The 17,608-nt window shown below is 43.4% G+C and overlaps 1 protein-coding gene across 1 annotated transcript in view; it reads right to left on the bottom strand.

Annotated features, from left to right (window-relative positions):
• Positions 1 to 266: 266 nt before the first annotated feature.
• RNFT1 (ring finger protein, transmembrane 1) overlaps positions 267 to 17,608 on the bottom strand; it is a 33,395-nt gene continuing 16,053 nt past the window's right edge. The window contains exons 6-9 of the mRNA XM_068268754.1: positions 12,581 to 12,739; positions 7,313 to 7,378; positions 3,601 to 3,699; positions 267 to 1,876 (exon numbers count right to left, since the gene is read on the bottom strand). Of these exons, the coding sequence (XP_068124855.1) occupies positions 1,742 to 1,876; positions 3,601 to 3,699; positions 7,313 to 7,378; positions 12,581 to 12,739 (459 nt within the window). The 3' untranslated portion in view covers positions 267 to 1,741. The remainder of the gene's footprint in view (positions 1,877 to 3,600; positions 3,700 to 7,312; positions 7,379 to 12,580; positions 12,740 to 17,608) is intronic.

Genomic DNA, 17,608 nt, shown 5'->3' with positions numbered 1-17,608 from the left:
TTAACCACTTGATGACCCACCCTTTACCCCCCCTTAAGGACCAGCGCTGTTTTGAGTGATCTGTGCTGGGTGGGCTGTGCAGCCCCCAGCACAGATCAGGTTGCAGGCAGAGAGATCAGATTGCCCCCCTTTTTCCCCCTATGGGGATGATGTGCAGGGGGGGTCTGATCTCTCCTGCCTGCCTGGGTGTTGCGGGGGGGCACCTCAAAGCCCCCCTCCGCGGCGAAATCCTCCCCCTCCCTCTCCTACCTGGCCCCCCCCCCGGCGATCGAGGCTGCACAGGACGCTATCCGTCCTGTGCAGCCAGTGACGGGACGTCCCCTGTCACATGGCGGGGATCCCCGGCCGCTGATTGGCCGGGGATTGCCGATCTGCCTTACGGCGCTGCTGCGCAGCAGCGCCGTACAATGTAAACAAAGCGGATTATTTCCGCTTGTGTTTACATTTAGCCTGCGAGCCGCCATCGGCGGCCCGCAGGCTATTCACGGAGCCCCCCGCCGTGATTTGACAGGAAGCAGCCGCTCGCGCGAGCGGCTGCTTCCTAATTAATCAGCCTGCAGCTGGCGACGCAGTACTGCGTCGCTGATCCTGCAGCTGCCACTTTGCCGACGCACGGTATAAGCGTGCGGTCGGCAAGTGGTTAACTTCGCATGCATGGTAGGGTGGGGTTGCTTAGAACATTACACCAGCAGCAGAGAACTAACAGCGACCTGGCCGGTGAAATATTCTGTGCTACCCCTCCGATAATGGTACTGTGCATGCAGTTAGGAGACCCAAGCAGGAAACACTATCCCAGCCCCCAACTGATTACATTTAGTAAAGTTATGTGAGCGGAGGCGGTAGCCAAAGCCAGTGCCGTGCCTGAAGCCCAGCAGCTGACGATGAATAAGCATTATCTGAATCCGTGAAAGGGAAAAGTGGTTGGCAAATGTAAGAACTTCCAAAGGGCCAGTTCTAGAAATGGCTGACCACTTCCCAATGCACAGTGATTCCAAGAGATGGTCAGTCAGATAGCAATTGCAAGCAGCTTGAAACTGGGCCAAACAAATACACATCCTGTCTATTTTGATTTGCCCAATACCAAACTGCATACAATTTACATTAATACTGCATGCAAGCTAGGTTTATTTCAATGTGCTATCTTTAGTGTTCTGTTAAAAGGGGAGAAGAGAAGAGGAGACGACCTTATGCGGCAGCTGTGTACAATATTCATCAACCAGCAAAAGCCAAATGAGCAGACTTGACAATTCCCCAAAATTACGTTCACTGTAAACAGTCCAGGGTTCTGCCGGCTCTACACACACAAACATTTGTTGCCGGATTGGACCATAGTCATCCAGTCTGATGATCTATCACCTAACCACTGTATGTCCTTGCTAATGTCACGCAATCAAGCTCACTGAACAGATCTGTGCAGCTAAAGAAAGCTCAGATCACAGCAAAAGGAGAGCAGAAATCCCATTTTTGATAAATGCTGTATTATTAAAAGAGCTTGCTTTTATTTGCCCCAAAAGATGTATTAGCTAAATAATAATCTCTTCATTTTAAAATATTTTAAAGCACAGTACCTCATTTGCATAGAAATGAAAAAAAAAATGGATTACATTTAACAAATTCCAACCCACAACAATAACGCTTAGCCCTTTTTTGAAGCAAAAAAAAAAAAAAATGAACATTTTAAGCAAGTCTTGAGGGAAAAAAAGATGAAAATCATCTAATCCAGTGCAGAGCGGAGGTAAGACTAGAACAGACGAATCTGTAATGATGTAGCTCCATCTTTCCACTTGTGGTTATGGCTAGAAATCACAGTGCGGCACAGAGGACAGCTCTTTTCTCTATTAAACCACAGAGAGATGCACTCATCGCAGAATACATGCTGGGGAATAAGGGAAAAAATACAATTCATTACAACTGCACAACCGCAGGATACATTATAAAATTTATCATTGTATGGAGGTTCTGATATAACTAGAAGAAATATGGTTAGACAGCAATCTTATATTTCCCCATAAGTAAAACAAAGACTGTGTTCCATGGATCTAAAGCAGGGGTCTCAAACTCGCGGCCCGCGGGCCATTTGCGGCCCTCGATACAATATTTTGTGGCCCTCGCCGGCAAAAGCTTCCTTATAGTTCGCTTCAGTGCTCCCAAGTAATCCGCCGCATCCCCGCCGCTAAACAAGGGCTGCAGAGCCCCCAAATCGCCCGGGGGCAATCCGCCGGCATTTCCTGGAAGGGGCAGAGCTTTCAGGTTCAGCTCTGCCCCTCCTGACGTCAATCGCCGTCTCTCCCTGCCCCTCTCTGTGAAGGAAGAGTGAGAGGGGCGGGCAGAGGCGGCGATGAACCGCGATTGTGAAATTCCTTATGCGGCCCAGCCTCATCCTGACTTTGCCTCCTGCGGCCCCCCCAGGTAAATTGAGTTTGAGACCCCTGATCTAAAGCCTCATCTACACGATACAATTTTTCATCAGATAGACGGATCTATTAGACAGATCTAATAAGAAATTGCATTGTGAGCAGATGTCCAAATTGTTTCAGATCAATTTTGCGAAAGGATTTTGCTTTGATAAGTACCCAAAATCTATTGCAAAATCGAACGCAATCTGATTGGGCCGGTTGGAAATTATCTAATAGATCCGATCTGATGGAAAATTGGACCGTGTAGATGAGGCTTTATTCTGAGAATACACGGGTCGATTTTGCCGCTCGATTCTGCGGTCAATTCTCTTACTCATTTTTCTTGGGCAGGAGATCGGATATGTCGGAAATTATCTATCGAGCCATCTTAATGGCTCAAAATTGAGCCGTGTATTCCCAGCATTAGAACTGATGGCAATGTGTACTAAAGCTGTCCACACCCGAGGTGGATAGCCAGAGCGGACAATGACATGTCCATTCTGGTGTTCTGTTCCGGTCTGTTTGGAGATCGGAGCAGAAGTATTTCCACCACAGAAGTCTGCGGGAAACCATACATTGACCACAACGGTTCAAACATATTCCTTGCAAACAGATATGTTTGAATGGATCCTATTATGAACATATGACCACGCCAGTTTGCTGATCTGTCAAACGGACCCCCCCCCAAAAAAAGAAGTGATTTTTTGGCTCAAGTGGTCAACAGATCATGGTAGCAAGGGTAGTTTCTCAGCTACAGAGCTCCCAAGGTGAGTGTATAAAGATTGCATGCATACCCCACCCCCCGGTACATTTGGGGACACTATTGAGATGCGGTAGCCAGAAGTGCTATTAAATATCTTATGCTATTATATTATCCATATTGAATAGCCCACAATATAGCTACCAAAAGCAGCCCCCCCCCCCCCCCCCCCCAGCATAGGTAGCCACAGGAGCTCCCACTATTAGGTAGCTAGACACCGCCTCTCCAGAGATGCAAATACGGCCGTGGCCATGCATGAAGGGGAGCATGGATAATAATTTCCAATGCATCCTACTCAGCTGTCTGGAGAAGGGTTCCCTCTAAGGTAAATATCTATTTTTTTTGTATTCTTATGCATTGGGTTCTCTTTAAAAACAACTTAATTATTTTAAATTCAGCATCTATTTTTTACCCACCAGTAAACCTGGCAGTCAGTATTCTTACCTGACATATAAGTACAATTGGCTTCCTAAATTCAGCGTGACAGATTGCACAAACGTCAGCTTCAGAGCATTGTTTCTTGGTTGCAGCTACTCCATAACTCTAGAGATAAAAGATAAAATACTTGCGTTTGTTTTCATGCACATATTTAATTATTGCCCTATGCTCATCCATTTATTTGAGAGCTCACTTGAAAATTACAGTTTTTTAATGCACAAAGATGCTCTCCAACATAGGGTTTGCATCTGTATAGAAGTGCAGTACTGATGGCAAGTAAAGACCAAAGTTACTAACGGTAACTTCTTTTCCAGGTGTCGGAAGGACAGCACCCCAACTAGACAGGAAGTCTTAAGTATTAAGTGATAAAGATGCTAATTCTGCAGTCAAAACTTTTTCTGCTGTTATGGTTTGAAGTCATCACATACCTCAGGAGCACTGGCCCTTTAATTGCCATTGCCATCAGCTGGCAAAACAGTGGCATGCTGGGGGGGGGGGGGGGGGGGTCTTTCTATCTATACTATATTCCTCTTTCCTTTATGTCACCCCTCCTAATGACATAAGACAGTGCACTTCCTAGTATAGACCTCAGTGGGAGTGTCTGAAGACTCTGGTAGGAGGGTGGGTAACGAATACACAATTAGCAAGAGGAGAAAAAAGTGAGGGAGGAAATGTCAGGATTAGCTTCATTCAAAGGTAACCAAGATGGAAACTGTCTAGAATAGGATTCTCTGCTTTTCCTTTATAAAATTCACAGGAATCATAAGGTGGACAGTTATGTAAGTAGAACTAGTATTTATGTACTTATATATGTGTTTTATTTTTAGGTTAGTATGGGTGTCACTTGCTCTTTAATGCAAATTTTTGTTTCTTTCACGTTGGACAATATACTTGTGTCACCCCTGAATACAGGGATGGATTTCAAGCTCTCTCTTTAGATTGTTCCGTCTTTCCTTCTGCCTTCCCTAATTTATTATGCGGTTTGCCCCTCCTACTCTCTTTGTTCTCTTTTTAACCCATATGTACATCATTATTGGGTGCACAGTATCTGGGCAGTCACTCCCTGCCCCTCTTACATTGCAAAGCCCCGACAATCAGGGATGAGTGCATTTTGACTGTCAGTTTAATGCTGTTATGTGTTAAATTTTTTAAATTGCATCCTGTTTTTTATAATCCTACAAGTTCCAAAACCTATTCTAATGTGTTCTGGCTTACTGCAGCACTTTGTACTATCACAGTCTCTGTAATAAATCAACTTATCTCTCTCTTGTCAGACTTGTCAGCCTGTGTCTGGAAGGCTGCCAAGTTCTTTAGTGTTGTGGTTCTGCTATGAACTCCCCTTCCAGGCCCCTCTATGCACACTGCCCGTGTGTTATTTAGATTAGAGCGGCTGTCCCCCTGGGGGACAAGAGAGAGCAGAAGCCTATGACAGCCGATCGTCAGGATTGGCCGGCTGGGGGGAGGGAGGGCTTTGTAAAAAAAAAATAAAAAAAATAAAGAAATATTTATTTAAAAATAAATAAATAAATAAACAGATCAGACCCCACCAACAGAGAGCTCTGTTTGTGGGGGGAAAATCACTTGTGTGCTGTGTTGGACTTAGAGACACTGAAGCGAAAAAAAAAAATTATAATATTATGATTTTGTATGTGTAGCACAGCTAAGAAATAAAACATTAAGATTAGATACATCAGTCTAATTGTTTCCAGTACAGGAAGAGTTAAGAAACTCCAGTTGTTTTCTCTATGCAAAAAAGCCATTAATCTCTATGACTTTCAAAGTCGTGGAGAGGGCTGTCTTCTGAATTTTATAAATCTCAACTGTAAGTAAACAGTTTTCTTTTTATCTGCCAGAGGAGAGGTCATTAGTTCACAGACTGCTCTGAAAGAATCATTTTGAATGCAGAGTGTTGTGTAATCTGCACATATTAGAGAATGATGCAATGTTAGAAAACACACTATATACCTGAAAATAAAAATATGAGAATATTTTCTTTGCTGCTAATCTATCATATATTTTTTTTCGCTTCAGTGTCTCTTTAAAGCTGCAGTGGCCATTTTAGTAAAAATGTGCCTGGTCTTTAGGGGGGTTTACCACTGTGGTCCTCAAGTGGTTAATGTATACTCTTGTGTGACACAATGAGCAGTAACAGTAGTTCTAGAGGTGTGGCAAGACAGGTTTATTATACATTTACCCAGCCCCTTTGCCCGCTCTCAACCTCCAGACCCACATGCCAGCAAGTGTCCTGAGGGAAGTGAAACAGCCATAGTGCTGGCCTGACGTGCTTTTTGGCTTCCCACCCCATGAGTAACTTACACTCTGAACCGTTGTGTGTGGGAACTCTGTATGATACATTGCTGTGATTTGCTGTTGCTGTGATTTGCTGTTGCAATGAAAGTGAATGATTGGACAGTGGCCAGGTTCCATTTCTGCTTTGCTTTTTGTTCTAAGTAGCTTTAGAAGGCCGTTCCTCCAGGCGCTTAATGTAGTAAAGTACACCCTTCCTCACATCTAGACCCTACAGTCACTGCTCCTGTAGGAAAGTAGAAAGTATCCAGTTGTAGGGAATTCCTGTCAGCAATCATACAAAAAGTTTCTCTGACTAGAAGAGCCTGAAGTTTACCTACTCTTCTTGCTCATGAAATTCCCAAAAGAAAATGGTCTTTCATTGTAGATACTTTTCTCAGCTGGGTCAGTTTCTTGTAATGCAATCTTTGAGCCCTGTGTGAACCAATGTCTGACATGTAGCCCCACCCCCTTTCAGATGAGTGCCATAGCACTCATACACGAGAGTGCCAGGGAAAGCACACTTCCTTCTTCAACCCGGAAGGAGGAAGTGTATGTAATCACGTGACCGCCGGATTGGAGCGCAGTCTTACCCATCAGGCGTCTTCATCATCGCTCGTCCCTCGGCGCCTCTGATGCTGCATTCCATTCCGGCGTCACATGACTATACATTTCCTCCTTCAACCCGGGAGGAAGTGTATGTAATCCCCGGATTGGAACGCAGCGTGGGAGGCACCGAGGGACGGAGCAAGAAGCCGCCTGATGGGTAAGATTAACTTACCCCCCCCCTCGGCCACGCGCACAGCTGCAGTAATTAGCAGGATGAAATTCTAATAACCCTATTCAAATTTCATATGAATTTGAGAGCATCCCTGCAGTTTATATAACATTGTATAGTCTCTTGAACCACCTCTTACATTTTATAACATGGCATCATTGCTATGGATGACAACAAATAAAAAATCCTATTGAAACAAGAAACCTGTCAAATCACGAAGCATGCGAAAACAACCTAGGAACCAAGCAATTCTAATGTCTTCAGTGTTTGCATGGTGCAATGCAATAGGACAAGAAAATGTAGAAAGTGCACTAGTTATTACAATTTTTCTGTATGAAAGCCCTATTTCTCATTTCAGGATGTGTAATTGTTCGTAAAACTGAATCGAGAACTATTCCGTTATTCAGGTCATGGAGCACAGGAATTAGGTGGGCAGGGTCAGCTCTGTGCTGAGACCAAGAGACTGGCTGGTGGCGTTTCTTAGCTCCCCGACTACCTTCTGAGGCTAATTAGACAATATAAAAATACACATAATTTTGTTCACTGCAAACTATGATATACTCCACAATTTGCATGAGCCTGAACAAGGTTTTAAATTACTAGTTAGTTTGTGATCAATACCATGCAAATGAAAAATGTACTTCAACTACTTACATGTCGACTGAAAAAAATTTTCAGGAATTCTGCAGTTGTTTTCCATTGTCCAAAAATGACAAAAAGCTGAAAAAGTAAAGTTGTTTTATTCAGGGCTGGCTGTTAGTTACATTGATAAACTTAGGTTAACACTAAGCACAAAAAACAGTCAGATGGGTGCCAAGATTATCATCTGAAATATTAACATTTGGGTCATATAGGTGAAATTAGAAAAGTGGGCATATACCTCCCTTACTGAAATCTAAGCAGCAAATTTACTCTTGCTGCTGGAATGTCTTTAGGCTAGCATTAGTGGTGGTCATGTCTGTAACTCATAGAGAAGCATGTGATTTGGTTAATCAGCTGGTAGATTTGCAATGTTCTGATTTGCTGTGATCACATCCTGCTTTAGCACATGATCAAGACTAGCAAATCAGAGAATTAAATATCTATCACCTATAAACAACAAGTGTCAACGCCAAGGCAGAAGGCGACCGCAGCCAAGAAGGACAATGTCCAAAAGTCCACACAAGCAATGAATATATAAAGTCAGCGCAGGTCTATAGTAATACAGCTTTCGTCATTTTCTGGTATACAGGATCTTCGAACAAAAAGGTAAAGAAGCAAGGCTTACCAGATTCCAACAACCCACATTATAAGGTTGTAAACGAGTTTGATAGATGGTCCGCAGAACTTTCAAATGGTGTCGTTTCACCAGCGATGTTGCACACCACAGATTCCTCCGGAATATATTAGATATCCTGAGGTCGCAGAGACTCGCCAAAGAGGAGTCCAGTAGGATAGTGACATGAAAGATGTACGGCACATCTAAGTGTAAACCGTCTTTATTACATAACAAGTAAAACAATTTAAAAACAAGGATAAAAGAAACTCACATACGGGGCCCGTGCACTGGGAACCTCGATAAAGTAGCGCACATAAAATGATCGGGGTTCCCAGTGCACGGGCCCCGTATGTGAGTTTCTTTTATCCTTGTTTTTAAATTGTTTTACTTGTTATGTAATAAATACGGTTTACACTTAGATGTGCCGTACATCTTTCATGTCACTATCCTACTGGACTCCTCTTTGGCGAGTCTCTGCGACCTCAGGATATCTAATATATTCCGGAGGAATCTGTGGTGTGCAACATCGCTGGTGAAACGACACCATTTGAAAGTTCTGTGGACCATCTATCAAACTCGTTTACAACCTTATAAATGTGGGTTGTTGGAATCTGGTAAGCCTTGCTTCTTTACCTTTTTGTTCGAAGATCCTGTATACCAGAAAATGATGAAAGCTGTATTACTATAGACCTGCGCTGACTTTATATAAATATTTATCACCTGACCAAACTGATCACATGCTTCTCCAGGAGTTTGTGTAGACATGACCATCACTAACTAGCACAAGCACACATAGGTGGTTAACTGTACCCGAGCTGAAAATTGGGTCAAAAATCACTTACTTGCTTAAGATTAAGGAAGCTTTTGGATCCTTTAGGGTCCCATCTCCGCTTGTCAGTTTTACTGTGCATTTTCTGCACAGGAAAACTGAGAAACAATGTTAATCAATGGCTAATTTACATTAGAGTGCATTTTTCATATGCAAAAAACAAACAATTGATAGCAATGCAAAACTAATTCACACAATTCTATACCTTTGCAAAACCGATTAAAACATAACTTTTATTCCATCTACTAAAAACCCTTAGCCTATAAAAATACAGTTTCCATATACAAACTGGGGAAGAGAGAAGGGAGCACAGAGAGCCCTGTGAATGAAGCCCCTAGTATTAGTTCCTGGGTGAAGTGTTTCAGGTTTATAGGTGGGGTGTTGTGTGTTTGATTGGCAACCTTACCTGGATAATAGGGAGAACCTATGTAGTGAGCTAAACTCAATGGCTTCATTTACAGGGCTCTGTGTGCTCCCTTCTCTCTTCCCCAGTTTGTATATGGAAGCCGTATTTTTACAGGCTAAGGGTTTTTAGTAGTCGGAATGAATGTTATGTTTTAATCTCTTTTGCAAAGGTATGGATTTGTGAAAATTATATTGAATCGCTGTCAATTGTGTTTATATTGAATTGTAATTATATTGAATCAGTTGTGTTATTGCAGCAATGCAAAACTGTCAGACAACTCATGAAGAAAAACTGACAAGTAGAGACAGGCCCTTAGAGGTTCCCACGGTGTCCTCTGGGCTTGTCGGTCACCTTATAGGTGCCGCACTCCTCTTCAAGCACGAGTGCGTTGTACTGCTACTGCTTTGTCACAGCTGTGCTAGAAGCGGCCCCGATCAGCTGGAGGGTCCCTGGCAGCAGCGGAGGCCTGGAGGACAGCGTGCGAAGCCTTGAGGATTCAGGGGCTTCCCTCTCCTCAGGAAAGTGTGTGATTTTTCACCAAAGCTTCAGCTTGGGTTCTCTTTAATATTCCTTATCACCAAACCCTGCACTCTGCTAAGGTCCTGTACCAGACTACATAAAATTAACAACTGACTAGGTGTATGCAGGTAATTTTACATAATAGTTTCAGAAATCATAGGAGGTGAGGAATTCATTGTTGAGTAACCTAGTCAGGTTTTTCATACAGTCAACAGATTCATGAAGAAAAAAATAGCTACTTTTCTGCACTCTTAACAGCATAGCAAGTGCATCATGGTAGAGATGTGGGCAGGCCCGGATTTACCTCACAGGAGCCTACAGGTACAGACTTCCTGGCGCCATAGACTCTGCCCTCCATGAACCTACAAACCCCCACCCAACCACACCACAAGTGTGCTGGCTGTCCCAGCTGTCATTTCTCCCTTACTTCCCTTGCCTGCCAGGTAGCTACAGGTGGCCCTAAGTATTGAGAAGTACCCTCAATATTAAGTAGCAAGAGGTGCCCCCAAGTATAAGGTAGATAGAGGAACCGCAATATTAAAGGGAACCTTAACTGAGAGGGATATGGATGTTTCCTTATAAACAATACCAGTTGCCTGGCAGTCCTGCTGATCTATTTGACTGCAATAGTGGCTGAATCACAGAACTGAAACAAGCATGCAGCTAATCCAGTCTGACTTCAGTCAGAGCACCTGATCTGCATGCTTGTTGAGGGGCTGTGGCTAAAAGTATTAGAGACACAGGATCAGCAGGAGAGTCAGGCAACTGGTATTTTAAAAAGGAAAAAAACTCATATCCTCAGTTTAGGTTCCCTTTAAGTAGCTAGAGGTGCCCGACAAAAGGGAGATCTTGTCGGTGGAATGCCGAGAGCAGGTTGAGTAACCTCTCATTTATACTCTCATGAGGACTCTGCATAGGGAAGGAGGGATGTACTTGGGGAGGGGAGTGAGCCGCCTTTCCATCATCAGGTGCCTGTAGGCACGTGCCTACAGTGCCTTATGGTAAATCCGGCCCTGGATATGAGAACAAACTTATAAACCAGGTAAAAAGTACAGAAAATGAGGAATTACTTCAGGCTTATAAACATTTTTGTTTATCTTCTCCATTCAGACTTGGGGGTCTGATGCGCAAAAGGCTGGCAATTCTGGCGTGCGCAGGTAGTGCATGGCAATCTTACCGGTCCTAACTCCAGGGGAGCGCTGCCTGTTATCCTATTAGTGCCACATGAGGCCTTTCATGCATCAGGCCTTTGATCTGATAAGGCAGCAGAGAAAAATGTCTATCTACTTGAAACAGTGTAGCATCACAGTACTGCTCATTTCAAGGCCCTGTATCTTTGAATGGACACAGTGATTTCTTATACTGTAAGTGATGGCAAAGCATATATAATCATGTTTCACAAATCTACCTTTACATCACTACAATAGGTGTGAAAGAGGCATTTTACACATCATTAATGAGACACCTGAATTTGCATGTTAAAGTGATCCTGAGCAGAAGCTCGGGGATCAAAATCAGATAGTTACCTTAAGAGAGGGAATCCTCAGGATCCTATTGAGGCTTTCCTCACTGATCTAAAGCCCCCCGTTGCTGAGTGCACCCCCGAGTGCGCAGCTCATCTTCCTGAAACGGGGCCATGCACTAGCCGCGTGAACCCACCTGCGCATGTGCAGTATCACACAGAGCCCGCTGCTCCAGCTTACTGCACATGCGCAGGCTGGGTCAGCTATTGCACAGCCACGCTGGAGGAAGAATAGCTGTGTGGCCCAGATGGGATTAGCGACAATTCATTGTGCGCTCAGTGACAGGGAACAGCAGAGCAGGGAGGGAAGCCTTAATAGGATCCTGAGGCTTCCCTCTCTTTAGGCAAGTATCTAATTTTGTACCAGAGTTTTGTCTCAGGTACTCTAAGGCAGCTCTACCCACAGAACTCAGGTACAACTGGATGCATTCACTTAGCTCCATCTTACATTCATGTAAATTAATAACTAAGTACTACAGCTATCAGTTTATAAACCCTAGTGAGCAAAGCAGACATTGTCTTACTGGGCCGTGATCTGCATATTTACTTCTAAAGCTATGCTGGAGAGATACGTAGAGAGCGCCCTTCCTCTTACGCAGAATGGCCGCAACAGGAGGAAGTTACAGGACCTGATACCGGAGCTGCAGGCAGCGGCGTGGGACTGATCCGTGCGCATAGGGCTGGAGGAAGCCCCAGGTATGTATAATACCTTTTTTCCCCCGTCTTTGGTTTCCTTTAAAGTGAACCTCCAGACTAAAAATCGATTTAGCAGCACTGAAAAGGCCTGGTGTTTCTTTAACAGTTTCACAGCATCAGAACTTTGTCTCTCTTATACAAGCCTCATTTTTAGCTGCACAGAAGAAAAATGCCTGGGCATTTTCCCCCTGATGCTGTGCAAAGCATGATAGGATTTCTGATGATGATGTTCTCGTTCTGCTGTTTTGGTGCAATTTTTTTTTTTTTTTTACATTTTTAATTTGACATTTGAAGCCTAGCGCGTGCAGCTGGGAGGGGTTATCAGGACACAGGACAGTTGGACACAGGACATCATGTGTCTCATGCTCCCTGTCACCTCCTTTCAACCAAAAAGATGGCTGCCCCCATGACAAAGATGGCAGCCCCCATGAATCACAAACATTTGCCAGTTCTTTTAAAACGGGGTGGGTAAAAGATTATATTACCTATCTATTCTAACTAACATAACTTATGTAACTTAATGACAGTATGTTTGTTTAGGCTAAAGTTCCCCTTTTAACATTGTCAATGAGCTGCATGATTAGCCGTTTCTGGCATGAAGATAAGCTGTTCTAAATTATCACAAATATTTTGTTCTTCTTAAAACATATATTAACTAAACACAGCAGGCAGACAAAATGTCTCCAACTTACTTTTATGATGAGGTAGAGCAAAGCCAACAAAACACCAAAATGCCATTCCGCTCCACTGGTTTCAGCCCCATAATCAATCAAATAACGGAACCATACTGGCGTTGATACAAGCATGCAGTAATACTGTGCAACCTCTTCTATGCACATGTACCAATAGCCCTAGAGAAGAATAACGACATTGTTAATAAAAGTGGCCTGCAAGATCTCATTTGAAGACTACAGTGCTCTATTGTGAGATCTATCGGTGCTGAGATTAATAGTACATATAGTGCCAAGGTTCAGGCCTTTTTAAAGCAGCATACGCTTCATGGCACTCCTTACTTGGAATAGTTTTTGGGTTTTTTAACCATTTTTCCTGGTAAGGTGCCAGTTAGTGAGGTGTTGTTTCAAGGTAGTGTCATCAGAGTAGGGTTAATTTAGAGCTTAAGGTAAGTGTCAAGTACCAGCTAGCATCAAGCAACGTAAGGATTTATTATTATTTTAGATTTATAACATTGCCGTAATCTTCAGTGGCAAAGGAATAACGGTAACTTGTTGATGTTAGGGAAATTGTGAGAAATAATGTTGAGCTTCATATTTGGGCTACTTATTAAGGCAAAAGAAAATGCTATGCGCCCCAATAGATTCCTTATCTAGTGCAACATGTTTCAAAGGTGTAAAGTAGGCTCATAACTGATCTCTAGATCTCAGTCATTTGTTCAATAGCCCAAGAAGCTTGGACCAGGTAACAGTTGAGAAACTGGGAAACCTGATAAACAGTTATTTATAAGTTTATAAAGAAAAAAAAAAAAAAAAAAAAAAAAACCACAACTAAAATACTTAAAGAGAAACTCCGACCAAGAATTGAACTTTATCCCAATCAGTAGCTGATGCCCCCTTTTACATGAGAAATTATTCCTTTTCACAAACAGACCATCAGGGGGCGCTGTATGACTGATATTGTGGTGAAACCCCTCCCACAAGAAACTAAGGACCAATACTCCTGGCAGTTTCCTGTCTGTGAACCTTGTTGCATTGTGGGAATTAGCTGTTTACAGCTGTTTCCAACTCTAAATAGCACGCAGCAGCTACATCACCTGTCAACAGTAAAAATGTCACCATGTTATAAATGTCATTATGTAAATTAGGGATTTAAAAGATTTTACAAATGGTCAAACACTGACTAAATCATTTATACATAATTATTGTAAAAATGAAGCACTTTTTTTTATTACATTATTTTCACTGGAGTTCCTCTTTAACCACTTGCCAACCGCCCACTACCTATGGGCGTCGGCAAAGTGGCACCCTCAGGACTGCCTAATGCCGACTGGCGGCAGTACCTGGGGGACTGATTAGCCGGGGATCGCGCGCATCCGCCGCTATTAGGCTCTGCCCACCCACAACGTCAACCCGCCTAACCTGCCCCCTGCGGGCAGCTGATCACCTGCCCACACCCTCAGATCGCCCAAAGACCCGCCCTCAGATCACCTCCCAAGTGCATAGTTTACATCTGTTCTCTCCTCTAATCACCCACTGATCACCAGTCACCCCCTGTCACCACTACCCATCAGATCAGACCCTAATCTGCCCCTTGCGGGCACCCAATTACCCGCCCAAACCCTCAGATCACCCTCAGACCCCCCCGATCACCTTGCCAGTGCATTGCTTGCATCTATTCTCCCCTCTAATCACACCCTGATCTATCAATCACCCCGTCACCCCGTTACTGCTACCCATCAGATCAGACCCTAATCTGCCCCTTGCGGGCACCCAAACACCTGTCCACACCCTCAGATCGCCCTCAGACCCCCCACCTGATCACCTCCCCAGTGCATTATTTACATCTGTTCTCCCCTCTAATCACCCACTGATCACCCATCAATCACCCCCTGTCACTGCTACCCATCAGATCAGACCCTAATCTGCCCCTTGCGTGTACCCAATTACCCGCCCACACCCTCAGATGGCCCTCAGACCCCCCCCCCCCATCACCACCCCAGTGCATTGCTTGCATCTATTCCCCCCTCTAATCACACCCTGAGACACCCATCAATCACTTCCTGTCACCACCTGTCACCCCCTAGCACTCTTATCCATCAGATCAGGCCCTAATCTGCCCAAACCCTCAGATCCCCCTCATCCCCCTTCTGATCACCTCCCTAGTGCATTGATTGCATCTATTCTCCCCTCTAATCACCTCCTGTCACCACCTGTCACCCCCTAGCACTACTATCCATCAGATCAGGCCCTAATCTGCCCCCTGCGGGCTTCTGATCACCCGGCCAAACCCTCACCCGCCTCACTGCAGTGACAGAATTTTTTTTTTGATCACTGCTGGTCTCTACGACTTAATTGTGGGTGAGACCAACCGTTATGCCACACAATACGCAACCGCCAATTTAAGAAGCTACCATGCCCAGCCTTTTCAGTGGAAACCACTCCAAGTTTCCTAATGTAACATTTTTTGGGGCCTTCTCCTTAACATGGGTCTAGTCCAGGCATGGGATAACTTAGCCCTCCAGCTGTTAAGGAACTACAAATCCTACAATGCATTGCAGGAGTCTGACAGCCACAGACATGACTCATAAAGGCAAATGCAATGTGGGATTTGTAGTTCCTTAACAGCTGGAGGGCCAAGTTTGCCCATGCCTGGTCTAGTCAAAAAGACTACATTGCGGTCTTATTGTTCTACGCACCCAATACATCACATGCCCATGTTCTCTGCTGCCATATCCAGGTCACGATTTGAGAACATCCTGCACTTCAGTGCCAATACAACCTGTCATCTAAGAGGCCACCCTGCTTATGACCGGTTCCACAAAATTCGGCCCCTCATAGACCACCTGATGCTTATACCCCTGAACAGGAATTTTAAGGCATTTGGTTTCCAGACTACTCCTCACGGTTTTGGGCCACTAAAATGCCAAGGCAGTATAGGAACCCCACCAAGTGACCCCATTGTAGAAAGAAGACACCCCAAGGTATTCCATTAGGTGAATGACGAATTCATAGAAGATTTAAATTTTTGTCACAAGTTAGTGGAAAATGACACTGTGGGGGAAAAAAACAATAAAAAAAAAAAAACAATTTACGCTAACTTGTGACAAAAAAATAAAAACTATGAACTCACCATACTCCTAATGGAATACCTTGGGGTGTCTTCTTTCTAAAATGGGGTCACTTGTGGGGTTCCTATACTGCCCTGGCATTTTAGGGGCCCTAAACCGTGAGGAGTAGTCTAGAAACCAAATGCTTCAAAATTACCTGTAAAATCCTAAAGGTACTCATAGGATGTTGGGCCCATTAGCGCACCTAGGCTGTAAAAAAGTGTCACACGTGGTATCGCCGTACTCAGGAGAAGTAGTATGTGTTTTGGGGTGTATTTTTACACATACCCATGCTGGGTGGGAGAAATATCTCTGTAAATGGACAATTGTGTGTAATAAAAAAAATAAAAAAATAAAAAATCTCATTTACAGAGATATTTCTCCCACCCAGCATGGGTATGTGTAAAAAAAAACACCCCAAAACACACTATTACTCCTGAGTACGGCGATACCACATGTGACATTTTTTTGCAGCCTAGGAGCGCTAAGGGGCCCAAAGTCCTATGAGCACCTTTAGGCTTTACAGGGGTGCTTACAATTTAGAGCCCCCCAAAATGCCAGGACAGTAAACACGCCCAACAAATGACCCCATTTTGGAAAGTGGACACCCCAAAGTATTTTTTTTGTCACAAGTTAGAAGAAATGGAAACTTTTTTTTATTTATTTTTTTTGTCACAAAGTGTCATTTTCCGCTAACATGTGACAGAAAATAAAATCTACTATGAACTCACCATGCCTCTCAGTGAATACTTTGGGATGTCTTCTTTCCAAAATGGGGTCTTTTGGGGGGTATTTATACTATCCTGGAATTCTAGCACCTCATGAAACATGACAGGTGCTCAGAAAAGTCAGAGATGCTTTAAAATGGGAAAATTCACTTTTTTCACCATAGTTTGTAAACGCTATAACTTTTACCCAAACCAATAAATATACACTTATTGGATTTTTTTTTATCAAAGACATGTAGCACAATAAATTTGGACAAAAATGTATATAGAAATTTAAAGTTAAGAAAGTAAAAAAAAAAATCATTTTGACAAAATTAATGTCTTTTTTGATGAATATAATAAAAATTAAAAAAAAAAAAAATCACAGCAGCAATCAAATAGCACCTAAAGAAAGCTGTATTAGTGACAAGAAAAGGAGGTAAAATTCATTTAGGTGGTAGGTTGTATGACCGAGCAATAAACTCGTTAAAGCTGCAGTGGTCTGAAAGGAAAAAAAAGTGTCTGGTCCTTAAAGGGAACCTAAACTGAGAAGTATATGGATTTTTCCTTTTTAAATAATGCTAGTTGCCTGACTCTCCTGCTGATCCTGTGTCTCTAATACTTTTAGCCACAGCCCCTCAACAAGCATGCAGATCAGTTGCTCTGACTGAAGTCAGACTGGATTAGCTGTATAGAAGAAGAAAAAAAACTTGCGCTCAAACAAAATAGCACTGGCCCTTTAAGAATGCACATGGCGCTGCTTTCTTGGACTGGTTGGTGCCAGTAACTGTCAAAAACAAGAGGGTAGGGAAAGAAACAGAGAGCGCTCCATAGTGCAGCACTACGGAGCGCTCTGTTTCTTTCCCTACCCTCTTGGATTAGCTGCATGCTTGTTTCAGGTGTGTTATTCAAACACTACTGCAGTCAAAGAGATCAGCAGGACTGCCAGGCAACTGGTATTGTTTAAAAGGAAACATCCATATCTCTCTCAGTTTAGGTTTCCTTTAAGGGGTTTTAAGACTGCAGTCCTTAAGTGGTTAAAGAAAAACCGTGACTAAGTATTGAACTTCATCCCAATCAGTAGCCAATACCACATATCCCATGAGTAATCTTTTACTTTTCTCAAAAAGATTATAAGGGGGCACTGTATGGCTGATATTGTGTTGAAACCCCTCCAACAGTGTAATGGCAGGACCATGGTACTGACATCACACTGTGGGAGCCTTGCTGCA

The sequence above is a fragment of the Hyperolius riggenbachi genome, chromosome 2, assembly GCF_040937935.1.
Source record: "Hyperolius riggenbachi isolate aHypRig1 chromosome 2, aHypRig1.pri, whole genome shotgun sequence".
Classification (NCBI taxonomy): domain Eukaryota; kingdom Metazoa; phylum Chordata; class Amphibia; order Anura; family Hyperoliidae; genus Hyperolius; species Hyperolius riggenbachi.
This window is presented reverse-complemented; position numbering and strand designations above follow the sequence as displayed.